The sequence below is a fragment of the Sus scrofa genome, chromosome 4 (assembly GCF_054392235.1).
Source record: "Sus scrofa isolate SSC_HxYL_T2T_F1_AM1 chromosome 4, Sscrofa_HxYL_maternal_Yorkshire_Landrace_v2.0, whole genome shotgun sequence".
NCBI classification, from domain to species: domain Eukaryota; kingdom Metazoa; phylum Chordata; class Mammalia; order Artiodactyla; family Suidae; genus Sus; species Sus scrofa.
The window spans coordinates 116,068,665-116,093,859 of NC_139386.1; the positions used below are offsets into that span (position 1 = coordinate 116,068,665).

The window sequence follows — 25,195 nt, forward strand, 5'->3', positions numbered from 1 at the left end:
ATCACAGGCCAGCAGGCCTGGATTGGGCGGGCCAGGACCTGCATGTTCTCCTGTCCACACTCAGGCTTCTTCACAGCCGGAGGGCGTGTGCCTTCAGGGTGGGCGGTTTCTCAGACCCCATGCCTGGCACAGAGGGGGCGCTCAACCAGAGCTGTGCGGATTCTTCCTGGGGTTGTCTTCCCCGCCAACCAGTCACCACGCAGCACCCTACGTAATCTTGAAACACTTTAAAATTAATAAACAGTTATTTATTTATTATTATTATTATTTTAGTGCCACACCTGTGGCATATGGAAGTTCTTGGCCTAGGGGTCGAATTGGAGCTGCAGCTGCCAGCCTACACCACAGCCACTGCAATGCCGGATCCGAGTCACATGTATGTGCTGTGGCAAAGCCAGGTCATTAACCCACTGAGCGAGGCTAGGAATCGAACCTGCATCCTCTAGGACACCAGATCAGTTTCTTAACCCACTGAGCCACAGCGAGGACTCAATAAACATTTTTTTAGATTTAAAAAATCTCCCCCAGTTGTTTATTTCGGAAAATGTCAAGTATTCCGAAAAATTGCCCAAATGGTACAATGCACTTCCTGGATACTCTCCACTTAGATTCAGTAATTGCTGACACTCTGCTTTGGCTCAGTTTTTGGAGAACAAAGTGAAAATGAAGTGCAAGCATCCTGGCACCTCGTCCCCTGCCCCTCAGCATGCAGGTTCCCAGCCAGAACCCTGCAGGGCCACACCCAGCACCTGAGTGATGATTCCAGTGTCATCGAAGTTCCAGTTAAACTGCTCGCTGTCTCTCAAAGGTCTTTGATGGCTGTGCTTTCAAACTGGAAGTTTATGCATTACATTTGCTCATATGATACGTTAGTTCCCTCCCTCCCGCTCTGCCTTCCTTTCTTCCTTCCTTTTCTTCTTTCTCTTTTTGTGATAGTGACTGTTTGAAAAAGCCAGGCTAGTTTTCTTGTTGCATGTGTCACATTCTGGATTTTTCTGATTAATGGAAGACCCCCTCACGGTGTCCTTTGCAGAGTAATCTTACTAAGTCAGGGTCTGAGCATGTTGCTCCCTCCCTAAAAACCTCACACTGGGCTTTTGGGTTTTGCCTTGAATAAAAGCCAACTTCCTCATGTGAGCCCACAAAGCCAGGGACGGAGGGGCCCAGCCTCTTCTCACTCCTCCCCCATCCTTCTGTTCTGGGAACCCTGGCTTCCTTCCAGCTGTTGAATATGGCAGTCCTAGACGGCCTCTCCTTGAAGACATGTATTGCCATTCAGAACTACATAAACCATTTGTTAACTTACTTGGTTAACGTCTGTCTTACCCACCAGCCATAAGCTCCAGGAGCAGGGAGAACATATTTGCCTTAAATACCACATTAGTACCTAGCACAGCACCTGATTCATAGCAGGCACCCAGTAAAAACTGGTCAAATGAATGAATGAATGAATGAATGGCATAGAGGGTAACCGGATGTCTCTTCATTCCTTAGCCACCATCTAGGGGCCAGTGGGGTCTCTAGGCTTTTCTTTGGCAGCATGGATTTCATTCATGTTAATCACAAAACTGTATTCCCAATTCCAGCTGCAGCCAGTAGTTGTTAAGCCTGATGTCCTAGCCAAGTTAAATAGATTCTCGCTGGGACTCAAAAGATGGCATTGGATGCCTTAAACCAGGGTTGTTTCAGCCCACCGTGCCAGCACTGCTTTACTGAGGGTGGCTCAATAGCCACGACACTGACCCACAGTCCACCTAAGATCCAGCTGAGATTCATTTTGACCCCTGAGCACAGAAGGGAAGAGATGGGGCCTGGGGCTGAGCTGTGAGCAGCAAATCCCAAAGCAACATCTGCAATAACTTCATTCAATTTATCAGAGCAGGCTGAGGAGAGAGCCCTGGCTGGTTGCAGCCGTGCTCCAGGCAGCAGGCTAGGCGTGAGAGGTACACAGATGAATAAGGAGCTCTGGCCTCAGGCGCAACCCATCCAGTGTGGACAGAGACAAATGCTGTTGCAGAATTTTTTTTTTTTTTTGTCTTTTTAGGGCAGCACCCTGGGCATATGGAAGTTCCCAGGCTAGGGGTTGACTAAGAGCTGCAGCTGCCAGCCACAGCCACAGCCACAGCCACTCCAGATCCTTAACCCACCGAGTGAAATCAGGGATCAAACCCATGTCCTCACGGATACTAGTCGTGTTCGTTACTGCTAAGCCATGATAGGATCTCTGAAACGTAGTCATTAATATCTCTGTATGAGGGTGGGAGAAGTTAGGGAAGGCTTTGTAAAGGAGGTGGCATTTAAACCACCTTGGGAGTTCCTGTTGTGGCTCAGTGGTTAACGAATCCGACTAGGAACCATGAGGTTGTGGATTCGATCCCTGGCCTCGCTCAGTGGGTTAAGGATCTGGCATTGCCGTGAGCTGTGGGGTAGGTCACAGATATGGCATAGACCCCACGTTGCTGTGGCTCTGGTGTAGACCGGGGGCTACAGCTCCAATTAGACCCCTAGCCTGGGAACCTCCATATGCTGAAGGAGTGGCCCTAGAAAAGGCAAAAAGACAAAAAAAAAAAAAAAAACCAAAAACCAAAAAACCCACCTTGAAGGGGAAGGAGGAATTCAGGGACAGGAAGGAGGAAAGGCATCTGGGCAGAGGGAACAGCATGAGCAGATAAGGAGGGTGCAAAGCGTGGTCAGTGCTGGGAGAGGTGAGTAGTCCCCTGGGGCTGGGGCAGGGCTCACAGTAAGGACGAGAGGAGCAGAAAGCCAGCTAATCTGAACTGTGGCCACAGTTTGATGAATCTGGATCTGGCCGAGAAGTCTGGACTTTGAGCAGTTGAGGGAACTCAACTGTCTGAAGTGTTTTGGCAGAGGGAGGGCATGCTATGGCTGTACCATCAGCTCTACCACTGGCCACAGCAGGGAGGCTATACCTGAAGGAGGCGCTGGGGTTGGCAGACCAGCAGGAGGTGGCTGTAGCCATCCAGAGGAGAGCCTGCGCTGTGGCCCTGTGGCTGAGGAATAGGCTGCCAAGGGGCAGATCTGAGTGATGAGCCTCAGCGGGAGTGTGGGAGGCCGGCTGCCGGGGAAGAGAACGGGTGGGTTCAGGGTGACTCCCGGGTATTTGTTTTGGATGCCTGAATACCCAAAGGAGGGTGTTGGGAAAAGGATCAGATAGGGAGTTAGACTTCGGACTTAAAAGTTTGGATCCTGGTGGAGACGTTGTGTGTGTTGGGGGAAGGTGGCCCAGAGCCAGAGATGCACAATGAGAGATGGTGGGTTTGGGAGGCAGAACAGAACTTTGAGGAATCCAGCATAGGGCCAAGCCCTGTCTCCTTATCCTGCCCACTTCTCTAGCCCAAACTCAACATCCCTCTCTCTTGGTGTTCCAGCTACTCGGGCCTTCTTCCTGCTCCGTCATGCTGTTCCCTCCGTCTGGAACATACCACCTTCCCTCTGAAGGGCGGGGACTAGGAGGGCCAGTAATGTTAAGGTAGCAGAAACTACAAGTGTCCATGTCTATTTTTCTTTGAGGGAGAGGAGCCAGGTGGGATTATAACTTGACAGCAGAGGCTGGAAGGAAGGCTGCCGTATGATGGGGAAGTGTAAGCAGGTTGGCACTTGAGGGGGACGGGTGGGGAGAGGGGGCACTGGAGAGGGAGGCTGAAGAGAGAGCTGCTGAAGAACAGGGTCTCAGGGCTTCGGAATGGCTGTGAGATCCAGGGCACAAGTGCACAAGGATTGGTTTTGCAGAAAGAGTAGAAACAAACAAATCAAAAAACCTAACACTTTTTTTTCTCTGAGACAAGATGGAAGGAGGGGAGGATGAATGCTATTTTAAATGGGAGCTCAATTCTTCCCTTTCTTTAGGGTTTAAAAAAAAAAAAAAAAAAGTCTCCCTGGAGGGTCACACCATCTTATTAGCAATTTACACCTCAGTGAAAATAATTGTCCAGACCGTTTCTGACAGCAGGTTTGCGTAGGGGGAGGAAAGCCCTGGTCCTGAGGAAGGACCCTACCGCTCTCCAAAACGCAGGGCGCTCCAGCCAACCGATGAGGACAGCGAACAAGAGCAACTTCCCCTCTAGAAAGAAAGGGTTTTCTCAGAATCAGAGGTCGCTGCCCACTTCGGCCCGCAGCTCCGGGGACTTAGAGGCTGAGAATTGGCAAGGTTGGCGTCCAGTCTCCTGCTTTCCGCAGACCAGGAGCCGCACTTGCTGGGGTTCTGCAACAGGAACCTGCCCGCCGCACCCCCGCCTCCGAGTGGTGTTGGTGGGGGGGGGCTCTTAAAAGGGCGATGTCAGAGGTTGCTGTGTCTGCAGCATCAGGTCCTCCCCAGTTGGAGATGCAGGATAGCGCCCCCTTTCGAGTGTATCTGGGAGGAGCTTTTGGGGAACCCCTTGCTGGGAGGTGACTGGGGGAGTGGAACAGGCCCCTCGTCCTGGCACAGGCTCTGACATGCAGTACATTTCTCTGGGGCCCTTCCCGCTCTGCCTGTCAGACTCATCCTGGGAGTGCAGCCAGGGCCGCCCCAGTGGGAGGTATGGGGGAGAAGCAGCATTCCCAGGACCCTGGGTAAACCGGAACCGCTTCAGGGAAGGAAAAGCATGATGGGTCACCAGTAAAGTGTCAGTTCCCAGGAGCCAGTTCACCATTGGAGGTGTTTGGCTGATAAACTGAACTCCCCAGGAGACTGTGAGCTCCCACAGGCCCCTTGGTCTCACATTGGGTCCCCACAGAGGCCTGGATGTCTGGAAACCTCTCTCTGGAAATCTGGCTTCCAGTTCTCTCTCTTGCTGTAGAGACAAAGTGGCTTCTTTCCCTTAACTGAAGCACCCAGACCTGCATTTTGGTCCCTAAATTCCCTGGGTGTGGGAACCAAGGGTTGGTAGGAGACCCAGGGCTCTGACTCACTCCCCTGCGCCTGTGGGGTTGTTTGCTGAGGTAACCTGGGTAGCTGAGGTTGGAGATGGGGCAGGTCAAGGTGCCAGGGATGAGGGCATCAGCTGTGGGTTGCAGAGGCAACTGCCGGGGTGGAGTCAAGGTTAGCTGGCCCCATTCCCAGCGCTCAGCTTCCAGGCTGGCTGGCCTACCCTAAACAAGGCTTACATCAGCCCCATCCCACTGCTCCAGGGAGGGAAGGAGCCTGGTTTTCAGCTCACTCTGGAGGAAGGCAAGCCACACCTTTCCCAGTGACTGGGAGTTCTGAGACAGCTGGGACTGTGTCCCATTCTTTCTGCAACCCCTGCTCCTAAGCGTGCTTCGCACAGGGCACGCACTTGGTAAATGAGGGTGTGTGCCTGTGTGCCTCCTGCTTGTGTGTTCTCCTGTATGACCTGCTCTTTCCTTTGCAGTTACAATTTCTCCCTCCTGCGGCTTCAGGAAGAAGTGGGTATAGCCTTTCAGCTAACAGACTGGCTGATCCACAGAGCAGCTTTTTCCAGGCCTCCACTCACTCCTTTTCACTAGGCAGGCTCCTAGCCGCAGGGCAGGTAGGGGAGCCTGGTCTGGGGAGCTGGGCTGCCAGCAGCACAAGGTAAGAGGCCCTCTGTAAAAATGTCACAATGTCCAGGTCCCAGGTGCAAACAGGTCTGGAAACTAGTCAGGTGAGAAGTAGGTAGGTCAGTGAGGAGGGGGTGGGAGGAGGGGGGCAGGAGCCAGGCTTGGGCCCTCAGGGACTCAGAGTCCTGGCTTCTGCCCTCCCAGTACTTTCAGGGCCCCAAGAAAAGCAGTGCCTCCTGGTGGAAGGGAGGCCATGGGGACCAGCAGCCAAGAGGGTAGGAGTGGGGAGCAGAAGAGGCAGCGGCAGTGACCTCTAGGGCTAGATGGGGCTGTTAGGGGTCACTGGAAAGTTCCTAACCCCAAAGCCCAATGGGCTTTTCAAACAGGAAAGGACAGTGTGTGGCGGTGACCAAAACCAGCCTCCTGCTCACTGTGTGAACTGCCCTTCTTCAGACCAAATAGTTGAGGCTACAGGAATGTGAACATCTCGTCCTTCTGGATAGATGGGAGCAGCTTGCTCTTTTGTTCTCTTGCCCTGGCTTTGTTATCCCAGAGCCGGGCCACTGGCTACAGTAGAGATGGGCTGGTGAGTCCGCCTGTGGCAAAAGAGCCACTGTGGGTTTCAGGTGCCCCGGTTTTGAACAAGGTTTCCAGTAGCAGGATTCATAGGATCAGCCCAAGCCCCCAGTGAAAAATGAAGCCCCTGGCCTCTTTTCTGGGTGCTGAGCCCCTGCTGGGGGAAGCTGCTGCTCAGGGACCAAAGAAGATGAAATAAAGCTCCTAAGTGACAGAGCAGTTCAGAGCCCTGTACTCATCCTCCCCAAGAAACGCAGCAAGCGTCAAGCCCTGCTGAGGAGTCAGGACTCCTGGCTTCCACTGGTCATGCTCTCTCATCTCCCTCAGCCACCTCGTACTGCCATCCCAATGATGGAAGAGGTTGAATCAGGTTCCCACCCTCCCGTCTGGGACTGTCACAAAAGATCAAAGAGATCACCTATAGGAAGTATTTTAGGTTCCTAGGGGAGAAGCACTAAACCAACAGAAGGTGTTATTAAAGTGATGTGTTTGTAGATTGCAGATGAAAGGCAGCAGGGAAATAAAGAGCCTAAACATCATTCTGCCCAGAGAAAGGGAGAACTGCCTATTAGGGCAACGGTGGATGCTCCACAGAAGGGATGAAACCCATCTTCCCACCACCCGCCCCCGCCGGGCTGCATCAATCCTTTGGAGTTGCAGCAACAAGCTGCCAAGCAGTTGGTCTCCCATCTGGGGATGACTAGAGAGAAGCAGCTGTGAATAAGGCCTGCCTCGTGCTCTAGAAATCTCGGGGCTCTTTTGGGTTAAATATAGTCTTCTGTGCCCTGATGTCTCATAGCCGCCCTCCCTCTCCACCGTGCACTTCCCAGGGGACAGAAGCGCTATGAACCTTTTTGCATCACTCGGGCCTCTCAGCTGGCCGCATCTCACTGTTTTACTAAAGCAGAAGCGAAGCTACGAAGGAGGATCCTGCCCCTGCCCTGCACGCCCGTGTGTCTGAGATGGAGAGTTTTCACCTCCCCCTTGAGCTTTTATTGAATCTACCGCTGCCTTCACCTACCTTCTCAAAGGCTCTTTGCTAAATGGAACCACCTCATATAGAAGGAAAAGCAGAGGTGCGTTTATGGTTCCAGGGAGAGCTGTGAGAGACAGGGTTCCGGCCCTGGGCAGAAGATTGAGGAGGAGTCCTGGACTCCCTCAGAGATGCTTTATTACATGGTTTCATCAGTCACCAGTGATTGGATCTCATGCCCAGGCGAGAAAAGAGGAACGCTGCACACTGTACGTGGCAGATGGTTCCCCTTTTAGCAATGTAGTCGGATGGGTGGGTGATGCGTGAGTGCTTGGCTTCCTGCCTGTGGGCAGGCGGAGATTCCAGCTGCTGGAAGTGAAAGCCTGGCAAGGTGGGACAGAGGAATGTTCAGGCATCAGTGACCTCCAGGCTCTGCAGCTGGCTTTCCAGGGCAACCTCTCTGGCTCCCCCTTTTTTTTTGCTGCCCTCATGCTGCTTCTTCTGCTTCTTAGATGGCTCCTGGTCAATAGGCGCAGGCTTCACAAAGGGGATCAGTTCTTGGAGACCTGGGAGGGAAGAGTCAGCCAAAGAACCCATCGTTTCTCAGGAGACAAAGCCCAGGGACCTCTGGGGGAAGTTCCACAAGACAAGAGTGGGCACTGCTTTCATTTCTTCTTTTTCCCCCAGTCTGAATTTTAGCTGCATGTAAACAGACATTCTATCTGTACTGGCTACTTTTCAACCTTGCCCCTTGCAATGCCCAGCACCAGAGGACAGATAGAGTCTGAATAAGAAAACTTGGTCCATTCTGAAAGGGACTCACTCTTTAGAAGAGTGTGAAGATAAGGAAGAGGAGGAAGGCAGACTGGCTGGGGGGCTCACCTGGCGGCATGAATTCCTTCAATTTCTCTGGCACGACGATGCCCTTCTCTGTCTGGTAGTTCTCCAGGATGGCACAGATGGTGCGGGTCGTGGCGCACATCGTGGCGTTAAGCATGTGGACAAACTCCACCTGTGAGGAGAGGGTCCCCAGAGGGAGCAGTTACACTCAACCTTGAGCTGGTCTCACCGATGCCCAGGAACCAGCCACTGCGCCAGAACCCCCAACTGCAACTATCCAAATCCAAAATCAAGCAAGAGTTTTACCCATTACCATTTTCTCTCTCTCTCTTTTTTGTTTTTTTTTTTTTTGCTTTTTAGGGCTGAATCTGTGGCATATGGACGTCCCCAGGCTAGGGGTCAAATTGGAGCTACAGCTGCCAGCCTAAGCCACGGCCACAGCCACAGTAACTCGGGATCTGAGCCACTTCTATGACCTACACCACAGCTCACGGCAATGCTGGATCCTTCACCCACTGAGGGAGGCCAGGGATCGAAACCGCATCCTCATGGATACTAGTCAGGTTCTTAACCCACTGAGCCACAACAAGAACTCCTATTGATCTTTAAAACTTGAATTGTTTGGTGTTTGTTGCCTATTAGGTAACTCCAGGAAGACTGCTCACATCTCAATGAGTGACTAGTGGTAGGTCTCAGCATTTTGAGGAGAGTTGGGCCCTTTGATTAACCCCTTTCAAGTCCCTGACCTGGAAAATATGAGAGCCTGAAAACTGGGTTTGAAGAGATAAGCTTACAATCCAGACCTTCTTGGGTGAGAAGAAGGAAGGCACTGCCTCCAACTTATTCTGTGTAGACATGGGGTTACTCTTTATCTGGAGTTGTGAAAAACACAGCCAAGAAGCAAAAAGCTAGCATGACTTTACAGAATAGAGCTAGACTCAGTTTTCTACCTTAAGAAACTCAGCCCTGACACAGTGAAGTCATCTTCAGATTCCCTTCTTGGTCTGGACTGAGAAGCTCTGATGTGCCCAAGATGCTGGGAGATACCCTCCTCCAAGGACCGAGCAACGAGTCGGATCTACTCCGAGCTGAAGGCCCTCCTCCCGCCGCCCGGGTGGGGGGGCACCTACCTTGTCCATCATCTTCTTGGTTTGCCCGTATCGGATTCGGAGCCGGCGAGCCTGATAGTCGGTGCAGTTAGAACAGGAGACTAACTCACGGAAGGCTCCCGAGCCCGGAAACCAGGCCTCCAGGTCAAGCTTCTTACTGGCAGCATGATTCAAAGAACCTGTAAGGAAAAACCCCCTAGGATTCATGGAGGAGGAATAGGATTTCAGAACTGACCTTCAGCAAAGCCAAAGAATGCTTTAATTCACATCCTATCCCCAGAGGTGAAATCACACCCAGATATTCTCATCGCTGGAAACTCCCAAGGGAGAAGAGTGTAATATTTTAATTAACATGGGCAATTAATTGGACTGGGAGCGATTTCTTTCGTGCGGCAGCTCCAGCGGGCGGGGTGGTGTTTGCCCGCTGCACGAAAGGGAGGCCGGTACCTGAGACGATATTCACGATGTGGTAGGGGATCCCCAGGGACTGGTAGAACTCCTCCGCGGTTCCGATCATCTCCTCAAACATCTCCCAGGACTTGTTGTCGTGTGGCGATGAGTAGACAAACTGTTCAATCTGCAAAGAGGAACCCAGGCAGACAGCGACCCCGGGGCAGGGTGAATAAACCGCAGGCTGCCCTGGAGATATCCGCGCTATGAACCTAAGACCTAGTCCTACACCGCGGCGAGTCAGGTGTGGCCCCCCCTTGCGAGAGGGATAGGCTGAGATGGACGGGCTGGGCCGCAGCAAGAACAAGGCTGAGAGCTGCCCACAGACGTGCCAGGTGCTGTGGATGCCCCGCATACGGTAACTAACTGAATCCTCAGAGTAGCCCACTGAGGTAGGTACTCCTATTAGGCTCCTTTCACAGAGGAGGAAAGAGCAGAGAGGCTGAGCCACCTGCTCAAGGCTATGCCGCGGGCAGGTGGTGGAGCGGCCTTGGGACTCAGACAGCCCGTTTCCAGTGTCCGTGCTCAGGGCCGCTCCGCCAAGGGCTTGTCAGGCTCCTCCCCAGAAACACGGCTGGAGGCAACGAGGGGAAAGGCCGGAGCAGGGTGGGGATGGGCACCTCCTGATCCCGCCTCGCGTCTCACCACCCTCGAGAGATGGCGGGAAGGGTCCCGTTCCTCACCTGGACCTATCAACTCACCTTCTCAAACTGATGGACTCGAAAGATGCCGCGGGTGTCGCGGCCGTGGGAGCCCACCTCCTGGCGAAAGCAGGTGGACAGGCCAGCATACTTGATTGGCAAGTCCTCCGGCCGAAGCCACTCGTCCCGGTGGAGGGCGGCAATGGGCTGCTCAGAGGTGGCAATCAGATACTTCTCCTCGTAGGAGTTGTCGTCAGACTTTTCGCTGCCTTTGCCAATCACCTGTAGGAGCAGGGTAATATTTACCAGTGAAGCGGGAGGGAGGAGGACCTCAGCTGAGCAAGTAACCACAATGACAGTCTGAGAGATGAGAGGAGCGATTTTCTTCCATCCCTGCCCCAGAGTGAGCAGGGGATGCTACAAAGAGGAGGGAAGGGATGGGTCACAGCCCCAAACAGGGTCGCTACTAGAGAGCAAAGAAACGCAAGAGGAGATTAAATATTTTGAGACTATTTTTACTAATAAATGAAATGCTTTCAAATGATGCATAATGACCAATGATGGCAGGTGTACAATAAAATCTGAGCTGATAGCAATATAAATGAATCCACTTGACACATGTTTGTAAGGCATTTAGTACAAGCCAAGTCCTTTTGGCCAATGCTGAGCGAAAGGAGACAGTTTCTGCTCTCTTGGTGCTCAGAGGTTAGTCTAGGGTTACAATCTTTGAAGAATTACTTTGGTATTCAGCTAAAAAGGTAACGCAAAAAAAAAAAAAAAAAAGGCTATAGACAGGACAAAGTTCATTGTATCTTTTTTTTTTTTTTACTTCTTTGTCTTTTTAGGGCCACACCCTTGGCATATGGAGATTCCCAGGCTAGGGGTCTAATCCGAGCTGTAGCTGCTAGCCTGCCATAGCATCGTGGGATCCAAGCCGCATCTGTGACCTACACCACAGCTCTCGGCAATGCCGGATCCTTAATCCACTGAAGGAGGCCAGGGATTGAACCTGTGTCCTCATGGATACTATTCAGACTCCTTTCTGCTGAGCCAGGCTTAATAATAATGTATGCGCTTCTTTTCTAAGCTCTTGGCACTAAATAAAGCATGTTCAATTTAGATGCATCACATTGATCATCTGGGGAAAGATAAAATAGGCTCTATTAGTCACCAGCCACAGGTGCTCGTTTATATTACAATGGATAAAAATTAAATTTTACTTCCTCAGTCACACTAGCCATATTTTAAATGCTCAGCAGCCATGATACACAACATTTCTTTCCATCAACACAGGCAGCTCTGCTGGACAGCACTGCCGTTGTCTCTGAAGGTGAACTTCATACCTTAAGGGGTCACTGTGCCATACCGCCCCAGGCTACTCACCTTATAAAGTTCTTCATCAAACTGGCTGAGCTGTGCCACTTCCTGCATGACCTCCTTCCTCATGAAGAAGGGCGTATAAATGGGAGTGTAGCCCCGACTTCCCAAAGTGCGAAGGGCATACTGGATGAGCGCCTGTTCCAGGAACACCAGGACCCCCTACAGGAGCAGAGACACAGCACTGGGTGACTGGGTTCTGCCGCCATCACATTCACCTGCTGGCATCATTTACACCCAGAGGCACCTGGGGGCACATAGGAAGCCACAAAGACCACAGATGCAAATAATTGACTGAAGAGACTCTTTCTTTCTGTTTTTTGGTTTTTTTTAGGATTGCACCCAAGGCACATGGAAGTTCCCAGGCCAGGGACTGAATCTGAGCTGCAGCTTTGACCTACACGGGGACAATGCCACATCCTTTTAACCCACTGCACCGAGAAGGGAATCAAACCTGTGCCTCTGCAGCTGCAGTTGGATTCTTTTATTTATTTATTTATTTATTTATTTATTTATTTATTTATTTTGCTTTTTAGGGCTGCACCTGTGGTATATGGAGGTTCCCAGGCTAGGGGTCGAATCTGCAGCTGCTAGCCCATGCCATAGCCACAGCCACATGCACTGCATCTGTGACCTACACGACAGCTCACGGCAATGCCAGAGCCGAGCGAGGCCAAGGATCGAACTCGCATCCTCATAGATACAAGTCAGGTTCTTTACTGCTGAACCACCTTGGGAACTCTGTGCAGATTCTTAACCCACTGTGCCATGGCAAGAACACAGAGAGACTCTTTCTTAACATCAGCTGAAGAGAATTCCCTTCTAGATACCAAGCCAAGGGGAAAGGATTATTCACCCAGGGAGAGTCTTGTGCTAATTCTTAAAACACTAGATTCATCTGTATCTGCAGAGCATGCCTATGTATGTGTATATTAAGGATGGCACTGCCAAAGTTACTTTACCATGTCCTTTTGGAAGTCTTGCCTGAATTCGTCTGCCCCCTGTCCCAGCTAATCCGGGCTTGCTGCCTCGGCCTACCCGCTCTCATGCACTCTGGGCTACTCACAGCACAGCACTGGTTCACAGTGGGTTTTTGATTTTTTGTTACTTGTCTGTCCAATCACACTGAGCTTCTTAAAGGCAGAGACTGTTCTAATTCAGTCAGCAAAACTTCTATTCATTATGGAGGATCACTCAGTGGCTTTTGTTCTAGAGAATCCTGATAAGCACTCGCCTGCCTTAGAAAGAGAACTGCATCAAATTGCCACTAAGGTTGCAGTGGAAAGGCGAGTACAAGTGGTGGATTTGCAGGCCTCTTTAAGTAGGTTATGTTTTCTGCATTTCTTTTTTTAATTTTGATTTTTTAATTTTTTTGGTCGTTTTAGGGCCGCATCCACAGCATATGGAGGTTCCTAGGCTAGGGGTCCAATCGGAGTTGAAGCCGCCGGCCACAGCCATAGCCACAGAGGAGCCGAGCCGCATCTGCGACCTACACCACAGCTCACGGCAATGCCGGATCCTTAACCTACTGAGTGAGGCATCCTCATGGATACTCGTCAAGTTTGTTAACCTCTGAGCCACATCGGGAACTCCTAGTTCTTTCTTTATAACCAATGCCACTGGTTGCCACCTCTTACCTTCAGGAAGTACCCTCGACTCCCAGCTACCACAGCCCCCTTTTCGCCTTCGAAGCCATCCACCATCACCACGAGGTCCACGTGAGAGTACTTCTTCCTGACCGAACAGTCACCCCAGATCCTCTCTACTTTGTTGTCGGCATCCTAAGGAAACAAGACCAGGACAGGAGGATGTGTGACCTCGGAATTTTGCATCCTCCATCTCTCCAAACTCTTCCAAGAAACACCTAGAGCTTCGTGAAGCCACCTCTTAATGCAAACACTAGGCTTTGGACCTCATGTGCAGAGACTAGAGAGGGAATCTGCTGGCGAATTTGTGCTCAACAGAGAAACAATTTATAAATTCCTAGAAGTGATTTGCCATGGAACTGAAGTCATGATTTTCCACACACAAAAAAATCTGTAGTATTCTCTTGTTTTCTTACCCTTTCAAATGACTCCTTGAAAATCCTGTACACAGAAAACCCTCCCCGGGACTATCCGCACTGCCTAGGGTACAGAGGAGAATGGAGATTTTTTTTTTCCAGGCTCTTATTGCCACATGAAGGCGGGCTGGGGGCCCTGACCTCTGGAGTCTGCCACCCCAGCCCTGGGTGGGTTTAATGTTCCTTCACCAGGGAATGAATGAAAGAGGCACAGATGGGCCCTGCCACGGCTGGGGTGTCAGGGAACAAAGGCTGGGCTCCAAGCAGCTTTGTGCCAGGGAAGCTCCCGCTCAGCAGGAAACTTTTATCATGCAGATTTCCCTTCAACCAGCAGCTTCTCAGCAGGGTGTGGGTGAGGGGTGAGGCTGATTTTGCAGATCCCTCTGACAACATTAGCTGCTACCAAGGGCAACACGCCACCGCCTCGGAGGACAGCAGCCCGATTTAGGAGAGGTCTCCATGCCAGCAGTCTCCACTTACCTGCTGGCTCTGATTCTCCCCAGTCAGGCAGGGATCTGACTCTTTCAATTCTCAATTGGTGGGCAGAGCTCATAGACAAAGAGCCTGCTTCTATTCTGCAGGGAGAGCCAGGCTTTCACTGTACCCCGCCCAGACCGCCACCTCCCTATGGAGAAAGGCGATGCTGCGGCTGCCTACTGGGTCACCCACGCCTACCTCATCATTGCTGATGGGCACAGAGGGGTGCAGAAGATTCCCGATCTCTCGAAGGTTCTCAAACCGCTCTGCTTCCAGCTTTATCCGCTCAGCATCACACTTTAGGATGGCCTCGTCAATGAGGAGTCGGACTTTTTTGATTTGCGCGACTTTGAGGTTCTGTAGGTGAAAAGGCCAAGTCCATCCGAGGCCACAGTGATAGCATTTTAAAAAACTGACATGGAAGCCTTTCAAAGAACAGTGATTTATTTCACAGAGGGATAGATACAGTCTTGCCCAACAAATTCATTGGCATTTTCTTTCAGGATGCCTAAGGCAGACACAGCCGCTCTTCTTGTTCCTATCTATCTCAGGAGTTTTATTTTTTTATTTAAATTAAAAAAATTTTTTTTGGCCGTGCCCATAGCATGCAGAAGTTCCTGGGCCAGGGATCGAACCCGCGCCATAGCAGTGATCTGGGCAGCTGCAGAGACAATGCCGAATTCTTAACCCACTGCGCCATGAGAGAACTCCAGGAGTTTTAACACCATAGCTCTCTTAAGATCTCTTTCCCTTAACTTGCACTTCCTGATACTCCCGATTAAACCAATTTAACACCCTAATATGTACTCCGTTTAACTGTGCTCTAGGACAATTACAAATTTATCAGGAGCAAGAGACTTTGTTTTAAGCTTAGTTTGTATTTCTTACTGCAGGTGTTTCAAATTGCACTGATTTCTTGCGGGGCGGGGGAGCCCTTACCAGGTAGGGGAGGACAGGAATAGCACCCCCAACCCGAGCCTTTCTAGAACAGCAACTGGGCTTTTTCGGGTTTATGCTCCTGCTATGCTTTTGTGTTGTGTTTTTTTGTTTGTTTTTTTCTTTTTGCCATTTCTTGGGCTGCTCCCGCAGCATATGAAGGTTCCCAGGCTAAGGGTCAAATCAGAGCTGTAGCTGCCGGCCTACGCCAAAGCCACAGCAACTCGGGATCCGAGCCGCATCTGCAACCTGCATCACAGCTCACGGCAACGCTGGATCCTTAACCCACGGAGCAAGGCCAGGGATCAAACCCGCAACCTCATGGTTCCTAGTTGGATTTGTTAACCACTGCGCCACGAAGGGAACTCCGCTGGGTTTTTTTTTTTAAACATGCGGCATATGGAAGTTCCTGGGCCAGGGATCAAACCAGGCAAGAGCTACTGCAGAGACAACGCTGAAAGTTTTGATGGGAAGTCCTGTGTTGCGGGTTTTAAGAAAGGGTTCGGTGACTTAAAAAGTTGAAAATTACTGCTCAAGGCGCATGGCAGTGAATACTTAGTGAATTACAATAAATCGAAAAATTCCTTGACTCTGTGGAAATGGAGTTATTATATGAACCAAACATAGTTTAAGTCCTTTTTTTTTTTTTTTTCTCGTCTTCCTACTCTGACTTTTCCACTCCACCTGTCTCCATCTGTGCTGTCTAATATTCAACTTTACAGATTAACAAGAGTGGGTAGGGACATTTCCCAGCTGCAGAAATTCAAGGATGCCACAGACTGTCAGTATTTGCTTGGAAGGAAATTAAGATAAAAGAACAGAAGGCCAACCTAGAAAAGGTCAATAACTTACAGTTAAAGTGTCTGCAGTAAGATCATCAAGATTTAATACATCTTCTGGAAGGGACTCATCATTTCCTACTGCCTCTTTCTTCTACAGAAAAAAACAAAAACAAATAACAACACATGAATTATAAAGGAAATTTTCTGATAAGAGTTTTAAAAAGTGCAGGCTCAACTAATATATATATAAACGAGTCAGAATTTTCTGCACAACTTAGTCTCTAAAAGATACAGCACATCTTTTGAAAAATTAATAAAATTTTAAAAAATTAGTAAATTGGGAGGAAAATTAGTAAGTTGGAAGCAAGAAATCAGTATCTCAAGTCCTTGTCCTGCCACGTTCTAGCTTTCTGATTCTGGACAGATTGATTTACCCATTGCAGGGGAGAGGGTTGATGCCACCAGGAATTCGAGAAGAAAAATGTCTGATGTGGACACAGAATAGTTATGCCCTGAGAACATGTGAAAATGCTCAGTGCTGGGCAGATGCTTGCATGTCAATTCGTGAATCCTCCTCTACCTGCTAAGAACAACCCTAGCTTTGAGGCCTGAGGCTGAAGAGAAAAAAATGGATGGGATGATAGAATATTAGGGAGCCAAAAAAACACATTTTTTTAAATTAAAAAAAAAAAAATAGCCCCACTTGTGGCATATGGCAGTTCCAGGGCTAGGGACTGAATCCAAGCTGCAGCTGTGCTGGATCCTTTAACTCGTTGAGCCAGGTGAGGCCAGGATTGAACCCATGCCTCTGCAGTAACCAGAGCCACCAACAGTCGGATTCTTTTTGTTTGTTTGTTTTTTCAGGGCCACACCAGAGGCATATGGATGTTCCCAGGCTAGGGGTCGAATCGGAGCTACAGTTGCCGACCTACACCACAGCTCACAGCAATGCTGGATCCTTAACCCACCGAGCGAGGCCAGGGATTGAACCCGCAACCTCACGGCTCCTAGTCGGATTCGTTTCGTTTCTGGTGTGCTACAACGGGAACTCCCCACAGTCAGATTCTTAACCCACTGCACCATAGTGGGAACTCTGAGAAACACAATTTTTGAGGAAAAGAGCTACAGAATTTGGAACTAAGTTTAAAGCAATCAAATGCAGCTTGACAAAAGAGCAGGGGTGTACCCAGGGCTAGATTTTTTTTCCCCTTTGTTTCTCTCCTTGAGAGTCTGCCAAGTCATCATTTCTAATCCTGTCCAGAGCCGTGGAGATGATACTTTCAAGAGTCAAATTCTTCCTAAACTAAAAGAGATAAAATTATCAAAGTCCATATTTCAAGCCACATAAGACCTCAGCAAAACACATATAAAAAAAATAAGCTGAGAAGCATTAGGGTCTGCTTCGCAAGCATAAGTAAAATAATATGCAGAAATCATGTTTAATGTCCTACAGCTTTACTAGCCATTTCATCCACCAAAGCGAGAAGTCAGGGTTCTGACCAAAACCCAACTCACACCCTTCAGTGAGTCAAATAAAAGCATTTTTAAAAGTTGGGAAAGTCGGAAAACATAAAGACGTTGCATTGGGTAGCCAAGACAGCCAAGGCCCTCCTGCTCTCTGATAATCCCTCAGGGCAGTGAATTCAAGTTCTGAGTTCAAGCTCTGGCTCTGCAACTAATTTCTTTCTTTCTTTCTTTCTTTTTTTTTTTTTTTTGTCTTTTTTCCCTTTTCTAGGGCCGCTTCCACAGTATATGGAAGTTCCTAGGCTAGGGGTCGAATCGGAGCTGTAGCTGCTGGCCTACACCAGGGCCACAGCAACGCAGGATCCGAGCTGCGTCTGCAACCTACACCACAGCTCACGGCAATGCCGGATCCTCAACCCACCGAGCAAGGCCAGGGATAGAACCCGCAACCTCATGGTTCCTAGTCAGATTCGTTAACCACTGCGCCACAACGGGAACTCCTGAAACTAATTTCTGGCGCAGTTTTAGACAAGCTCCTTAATTTCCTAAGCCTACCCTCTTGCCCTTTCCACAGGGCTGACAAATGTGCTACCTCCACTTCAGGTTTATAGCAAAGACCAAAACCAAAGCACTCCTTGCAAGGCCCACTTTAAAGGGAATCTAAGAATGTAAATGCAGGTGAAAACACCCCCATCCTTTTGCTAAAAAAAAAAAAATATTGAGCTGGCACTATCTGTACATATGCCCCAAAGAACACAAAGACAGGGGTCCATGTGGAAATTAACATCATTATGAGGCCTCTGACATGCAAATGACTTAGTGTTGAGAGTCCCATAGGAAGAAAACTGTATGATTATTGATATCAATTTCTATAGCCTGCCACATGCTGGAAGTGGAAGTGTAATGAAACAGTGTTAAAGAGAAGGATGCAGACTATCATGAAGGAGAAGGTGCTAAAATCCCAAGGGAATCTTTAGGCTACACTCTTCCCTGGTTCCGGTTCCAAAATTTCATAAATTTTTGCTTTAGTTTAGAGGCTTAAAACTTAAAAATGAGACAGACTGTAGAGTGCATTTAATATATATTTTTTAAACGATTAAGGGGCTTAAAGGGCGTTTTTGAAGAAAGATTAACAACATGAACTAATCTGGTTGACAAAGTAAGGCTGAGCTGAAACGTGTAACATTCTTCAAGGACAGGAAACACTTTCTGGATGAAGGTCAGTAACTACTTGCCAAGCATTGTTACTTGCAATTACTAACTAACTACAACATTCTAGGTATTATGCCAGGTTTTCTATATTTAAAAAGGGTAGTTCTCGCAATTCCAGTCCAAAAATTGGTGTCAAGTCATTTCAGGCCAAAAACCTGAGGCTCAGAAGTTAACTAGCCTAAAGTCATACAACCAACAGTCTAGGATTTGGACTCCATATTTGTGTACTTTCATTAAAGAGCACGACTACACTGGGGTGAAGAATCTGACATCTGCTATAAGGAAAGTTTTCTGGCACTGTGGGTTGAGCTCAGGAAATAACTGGAAAGGATTACTGGTGGAAATAATATTATACGAACAGAATAGACACTGAATGACTGTGTGGCAAGAATCTTATCTTGCAATTGACTAAAGATTTGTGCCTCCCCCCCACCCCAAATCCGTATGTTCACACCTAATCCCCAATGTGACAGTCTTTGGAGGTGGGGTTTTTCAGAGGTGAGAGGTCAGGGGGACAGAGTCCTCATGAGTGGGATTACTGCCCTTACAGAAGAGACCCCAGAGGGCTCCCTTGTTCCTTCCACCATATGAGAACCCAGCAAGAAGACTATGGACCAGGAAGTGGTCCCTCACCAATCTGCTGGCGCCTTGATTTTGGACTTCAGCCTCCAGAACTGGGAGAAGTAATTTCTGTTGTTTATAAGCCACCCAGTTTATGGGATTCTGTTCCAGCAGCCTGAACAGACTAAGACATACTTAGATCCTTGAAAGTGTGTCTTAGTTCCCTCCTGGCCTGCCTTCCTGCCTCTTTAAAATACTCTTCCTCCTATGGTAAGAAATTCCGTATCCCGTAGAATTAAACACTAAGTTAGAAATTATGTATTAACTAAGAATAAGGTTGACTATCTCTGCTCAAGCTCTCAAGGCTGTTCTCACTTCTCTTACCTTCATTTTCTCTCCAATTGTCCTGCTGCATAGGTTCTTCAGCTTGTTCAAATTGTCTGCCCGAAATCTGCCTGAAGAATAAAGAACCCGAGAATATACCAAAGATGAGCACATAATGAAGAGACCTCCGTTCCTAACCATGGCTCCTTAGGGTCGATCTTAGCTCTCCTTAGAGCTAAAGGATCTGCCTCACGAGGGTGTGAAATCTTACAGCTCTAGAGACCCAAATTTAGTTGACATAGACTGGTGACTACAATAGGATGTTGGTGACAATGAAAAGGCCATTCTGGGGTTGAAATTAAAAAGTATCATAACCTGGATGATACCACTGTAGAGTAACACATTGGAGAAATCTGGAAAACATTCCAGTAACTATGACCTGTTCAATTACCTTAAAATTCATTTAAAGAAACTATGTGGTATGCACCAGAATCCCGAACAAAGGCCATCGTGTTTCTATTTCCATCAACTTGGTCACTGCACCTCTTTGTTAAAAATGGTTAACATTGTTCCCTTTGCTTTGACACAATGCTTATCTGGCAGCCTTGAGAATCTTTCAGTTTCTTTGGGTTCTTTTGAGGAAGACAGTGCACTCATCAGCCTACAGAGCTATTCTGGCCCAAATGAACATCTTGGTATTCTGATTCATCAGTCTAACCTGATTAGCAAAAGTTGGACTTTTGGAATCTAAGCTTTAGCAACAATATGGTAAAAAATCAAGCTTTGAACAGGTAAAATGATGACTGGAGATGAGCTATTCTTTAAGGTTTTGTCAAACTTTAAGTAAGCTAGATTTGAACTAAACTTCACCATGAATCATACAACTACTTTCTCATTCACTTATTCACACTGATATTGGGATGGAGCGAAGACTAGTGGTTGGCAGAGATGAGATGTGGCAGGGAAAAGGGAGTGGCCTACAAAGGGACGCAGCAAGAGGGATTTCTGTGATGATGGAACAGGTGTGTATCTTGAGTGTAGCAGTGGTCACACAAATCTACACGTGACAAAATCACAGAGAACTACAGGCACACACAAAGGGGTACATGTAAAATTCATGACATCTGAATAAGGTGTGTGGATTGCAGCAATTTCAATTTCTTGGTTTTGACATTGTACCACTTATATTGGATGTTATCACTGGGGGAAATGGATGAAGGACCTCTTGTACAATTTTTTTTTTTTTTGTCTTTTTGCTATTTCTTGGGCCGCTCCCGCGGCATATGGAGTTTCCCAGGCTAGGGGTCTAATCGGAGCTGTAGCTGCCAGCCTATGCCAGAGCCACAGCAACTCGGGATTCGAGCCGCATCTGCAACCTACACCACAGCTCACGGCAACACCGGATCGTTAACCCACTGAGCAAGGGCAGGGATCGAACCCGCAACCTCATGGTTCCTAGTCGGATTCGTTAACCACTGTGCCACGACGGGAACTCCTCTTGTACAATTTTTATCACTTTCTATAAATCTGTATCTATCTATAAATTAAAAAAAAATTAAATTTAATCCTGCCTATTGGCAAGGCCCTGTGTTGGGAATATAATAGAAAACAACTTACTAGGGGCTGGGAAATAAATGAAAAATATAACAACTTAAAAACAATATTCTAACAATGTTGAATGTTTCAATCAATGAATATAGCATATCCCTTCATTATTTTTAATCTCTCCTAGCCATGTTCCATAGTTTTCAGTGTAAGAATCTTGAATGTCATTTATTAAATATATTTGTAGGTATCAGATTCTTTCTTTTTTTTTTTTTTTTTGGCTTTTTAGGGCTGCACCTGCAGCATATGGAAGTTCTCAGGCTAGGGGTCGAATCAGAGCTACAGCTGCTGGCCCACACCACAGCTCACAGAAACGATGGATCCTTAACCCACTGAGTGAGGCCAGGGATCGAACCCTCATCCTCATGGATCCTAGTTGGGTTCATTAACTGCTGAACCACAAAGGGAACTCCCTCAGATGCTTTGTAATTGTTACTTGTATGTAGAAATAGCATTGACTCTGTATATTGCATATAGTGATCTTGCTAAATTCACTATTAACAGTTCAGATTCTGCACATACAATCAAGTCATCTGCAAATAAAGACACTTTTTCTTCTGTTCCAATCTTTTATTTCTTTTTCTTGCCTTATTTCGTACTGTTTGGAACCTCCAACATGAAGTCGATTACAAGTGGTGATAGCAGACATCCTTCTCTTGTTCCCAACCTCAGGGGGAAAGCGTTCAATATTTCATCATTAAGAATAAGGTTAGCTATGGATTTTCGATAAATACTTACTCTCAGACTAAGGAAGTTCCTTTCCTTTCCTAGCTTGCTGTATTTCATCACAAGCAATTAGATTTCCACATTTAAAAATATGAACTTTGATACCTATCTCATATCATATACCAACACCAATGTAAGATAAATCATATACCTAAATGTGAAAGGTAAAATAATAAAACCTCTAGAAAAAAAAGTTGGAGAATCTTTTCAGTACCTTGGGAATGAAAAGATTTCCTAAACAGAACATAAGCACAAATTATAAAAGAAAAAGAAATCAATAAATTAGACATCAATAAAATCAAGAATTTCTATTCATTAAAAGATAGAACATAAAAAAGCAAATCGGACTGGGAGAAAATATCTGCAATATATGCAACTAGAGAAGATCTTGTCTACACAATAGATAAAAATTTCCTACGAAATGAGAAAAAAACATGCACATTGGTCAATGGGCTTGAATAGACCTCTCCCCAAACAGGCTGTCCAAATGCTAATACGTATTACATGAAAAGGTGCTCAATATGTCTGTAGTCATCAGGAAAATGCAAATTAAAACCACAATGAGATATCACTATATATCCATCCGAATGGCTAAAATTAAAAGGACTGCCAATATCAAGGGCAAGGATGCAGAGCAACTGAAACTCATATATTTCTGGTTGGAGTATCAGTTACTGCAACCACTTTGGAAAGCTATTTGGGGGAGTTCCCTTCGTGGCGAAGTGGTTAACGAATTCGACTAGGAACCATGAGGTTGCGGGTTCGGTCCCTGCCCTTGCTCAGTGGGTTAACGATCCGGCGTTGCCATGAGCCGTGGTGTAGGTCACAGACGCAGCTCGGATCCCTCGTTGCTGTGGCTCTGGCGTAGGATGGCAGCTACAGCTCCGATTACACCCCTAGCCTGGGAACCTCCATGTGCCACGGGAGCAGCCCAAGAAATGGCAAAAAAAAGACAAAAAAACAAACAAACAAAAAAGAAAGCTATTTGGTAATATCTACTAAATCTTAACAGGTGCCTACCCTATGACCTAGCAATTCCATTCCTGGGTAGGTACTCAACAGAAAGGGGTGCTTATGTCCACAAAAAGATACAATGTTCACAGCATCTGATTCCTATTACCCTTAAACTGGTAACAATCCAAATATCAGCAGAATTGGTTGGTATATTTCTATATCGAAGTACTATATAGCAACGAAAAAGAACCAATCACTAAACAACAAGGTCCTATGTAGAGCACAAGGAACTATATTCAATAGTCTATAATAAAACATAATGGAAAAGAACAAAAAGTGGAGTTCCCATTATGGCTCAGTGGATTAAGAACCCCATATAGTCTCTGTGACAAAGTGAAGTTCCTACTGACCCACAATGGGAACTTCAGTGGCTTTTCACATCAATTGCTTCTTCCTATGGAAAAGCAAAGTGCCCTGAGCACAGAAGATATTCATGAATTCAACAAACTTTTGTCAAGCCTACCATGTGCAATGCTAGGTTCTGGGATTATTTGTATACATGTGTATATTTATACCCCATATATGTATGTGTATACCCTGGGTACTGACATACAGATGACTAAAACACAACACTGTCCCTGAAGAATTCATCTCCTCACTACATAGCCAATCCTCAGGCAAAAGACAGAACTTCTCACAGACGTGTACACTATACACAAGAGACATTCAAAATCATTTAGTAGCTGGACAATGGCTAGACTGCTAGAAAAATTTGTTACTTCAGACTTCTGACTCAGTAAAACAGTGTCCAGTCTAGTTTTTTCCCCTTCCATTTAATTTAATTCCACTGCAACTCAAAACTTCAGATTCAGGTGGTGGGATCTCTCCACAAGGGACTTGACTGTGATACATAGAATCAGCAGACAATCTGAGCTGAACAAATATTCTCCTGGTACCCAATATCCTTATGTTCCAATTCTTCCTTCAGCTCTTTCCCTACCCGGGTGACACTTATAAATTTAGGGAAATCAACTTTCCTAATAGAAATCCATCACCTTTTGGGACAGTGACTGACTTTGCAGGGCGCCGTCATAAACCTGGGTTTCAGCGGGTTGCAGACCTATTGCATCAGACAAAATAAACCACGTGTTTGACAGCATCCGGCCAATTAGTGACTACTCCAACTAATCTAGGCAAAGATTGATAGGCAGAGGGTTCTATGGTTTTATTTAGCCTCACGAAAGATGTCCGGATCAGTTCCAGGTTGTAGCCCAACTCCATCAACGTCTATTCCGGAAAACTTCCACAAATCACAATTACACAGCCTCAGTAATTACGAGTTTTTTCTTGCTTCACCGCATCCCTCTGCCCACGTCTGATCTACCATGGAAGCCCATGGTCGGTTCTTAAAGGACTGCCCACAGTTCAGGGGGATTGCCTTCCCCAAAGCTCTGCGATCACTGCTTTTAGCCAGTAGCGGCCTCCAAAATCCCCAAATGCCTCCAATATGGGAGGAGTGAACCTACTGCGCTGCAGATGTGACTCAGACTGGAGCCTGTGAGTCTATCAAAATAGCGACCACTCTGGCTTTGCTGAAGATAAAAAGACCGGAGGCGACCAAACAGAGAAGTGTTAGGAAAGGGGAGCAATCTCCCCCATTACCCAACAAAATCTGCCCCGACTTTCTCTGGGTTACCCTTGAGGCCGGAAGGCTTGACAGCTCTTAACGCGCATGCGCCATGCTCTTTTCCCACAGACTCAGGAGCAGGGATCCGCGCCCCGCACGCCGGGAAGGGAGGTCTTACCGCCCCGGCGGAAGGGAAAGGTGGGGACCGTCCCGGCTCCCTGGGTGATAGGGAGAGCTTCCGAGCCACCGAAACCCAGGAGGGGGTCTGACAAGGGGTGGACGCTATGGCCTCAGGAGCAGTATCGAGATCCGAGAGATGTAGCTGGGGTTACGATCCGGGGATACTCCGCGAGTCTCTGTACTTACATCGTCGCCACTCGCTGTCTGCCTTCACCAGCTGATCCACTAGTCCTGGGTCCTTGAAGCGCTTCTCCTGCGACTCTCGGATGAGGGCTGGGTCCCCTCCTTTATCTACCCGAAACAAATCCAGATCCAGCACCATCTTTCCTCCTCCTGGACCAACACTAAGGGAAATGCACTTCGGGCCACAGCAGTCTGCGAGACCGACTCACTGCCCCGGCGCGCCGGCCCGCCCTTCCCGCGCAGGCGCAGCAGAGCGTGCGGACGCCCCGCCTCTCGCCGGAAGCTGCTGTGGGGGGGGCGGGGCCGCGGAGAGAAGGGCGGGGCCGCGGAGAGGAGGGCGGGGCCGCGGAGAGGGGGGCGGGGCCGCGGAGAGGAGGGCGGGGCCGCGGAGAGGTTGGCGGGATAGGTGGACGCGGGCCTCTCGAGCTGTGTCCAGGTCGGGTCCGCTTGTTGGAGGTGTTGTGCTTTCTCATCAATTGTCTTGCTCTGCAGGGGCTCTTGTTTGCCCTATGAAAGAAAAGTGAGTGCCTGTTTCCTCCTTATGTTAAAGGGCACACCTAAGGCGAGGCAGAGGCCTTTTAGTGTAATTACTGGCTTGGAAGCTGGCACCTCCGATAAATGCCTGTTTGGACTGTAG

General features: G+C 48.0%; 1 protein-coding gene across 1 annotated transcript; it reads right to left on the reverse strand.

Annotated features, from left to right (window-relative positions):
- Positions 1–7,229: 7,229 nt before the first annotated feature.
- SARS1 (seryl-tRNA synthetase 1) lies at positions 7,230–24,785 on the reverse strand. The gene is made up of 11 exons (XM_001925670.8): positions 24,562–24,785; positions 19,344–19,414; positions 15,793–15,873; positions 14,203–14,361; positions 13,103–13,246; positions 11,472–11,627; positions 10,149–10,370; positions 9,445–9,574; positions 9,019–9,176; positions 7,931–8,060; positions 7,230–7,614 (listed from the first exon to the last, which is right to left on the reverse strand). The coding sequence occupies exons 1-11, from the start codon at positions 24,695–24,697 to the stop codon at positions 7,457–7,459; spliced, it is 1,545 nt and encodes a 514-aa protein (XP_001925705.4). The 5' UTR covers positions 24,698–24,785; the 3' UTR covers positions 7,230–7,456.
- Positions 24,786–25,195: the final 410 nt, after the last annotated feature.

What these genes read in the sequence shown, in the direction of transcription:
- SARS1 (XM_001925670.8), bottom strand. Translation starts at nt 24,697, where the DNA reads ATGGTGCTGGATCTGGATTTGTTTCGGGTAGATAAAGGAGGGGACCCA. An exon ending in TTACTGCAGACACTTTAACT is followed by an intron (nt 14,362 to 15,792) that starts GTAAGTTATTGA and finishes TTTCACCTACAG; the next exon opens with AACCTCAAAGTCGCGCAAAT. An exon ending in GAAGGAATTCATGCCGCCAG is followed by an intron (nt 7,615 to 7,930) that starts GTGAGCCCCCCA and finishes CTTCCCTCCCAG; the next exon opens with GTCTCCAAGAACTGATCCCC.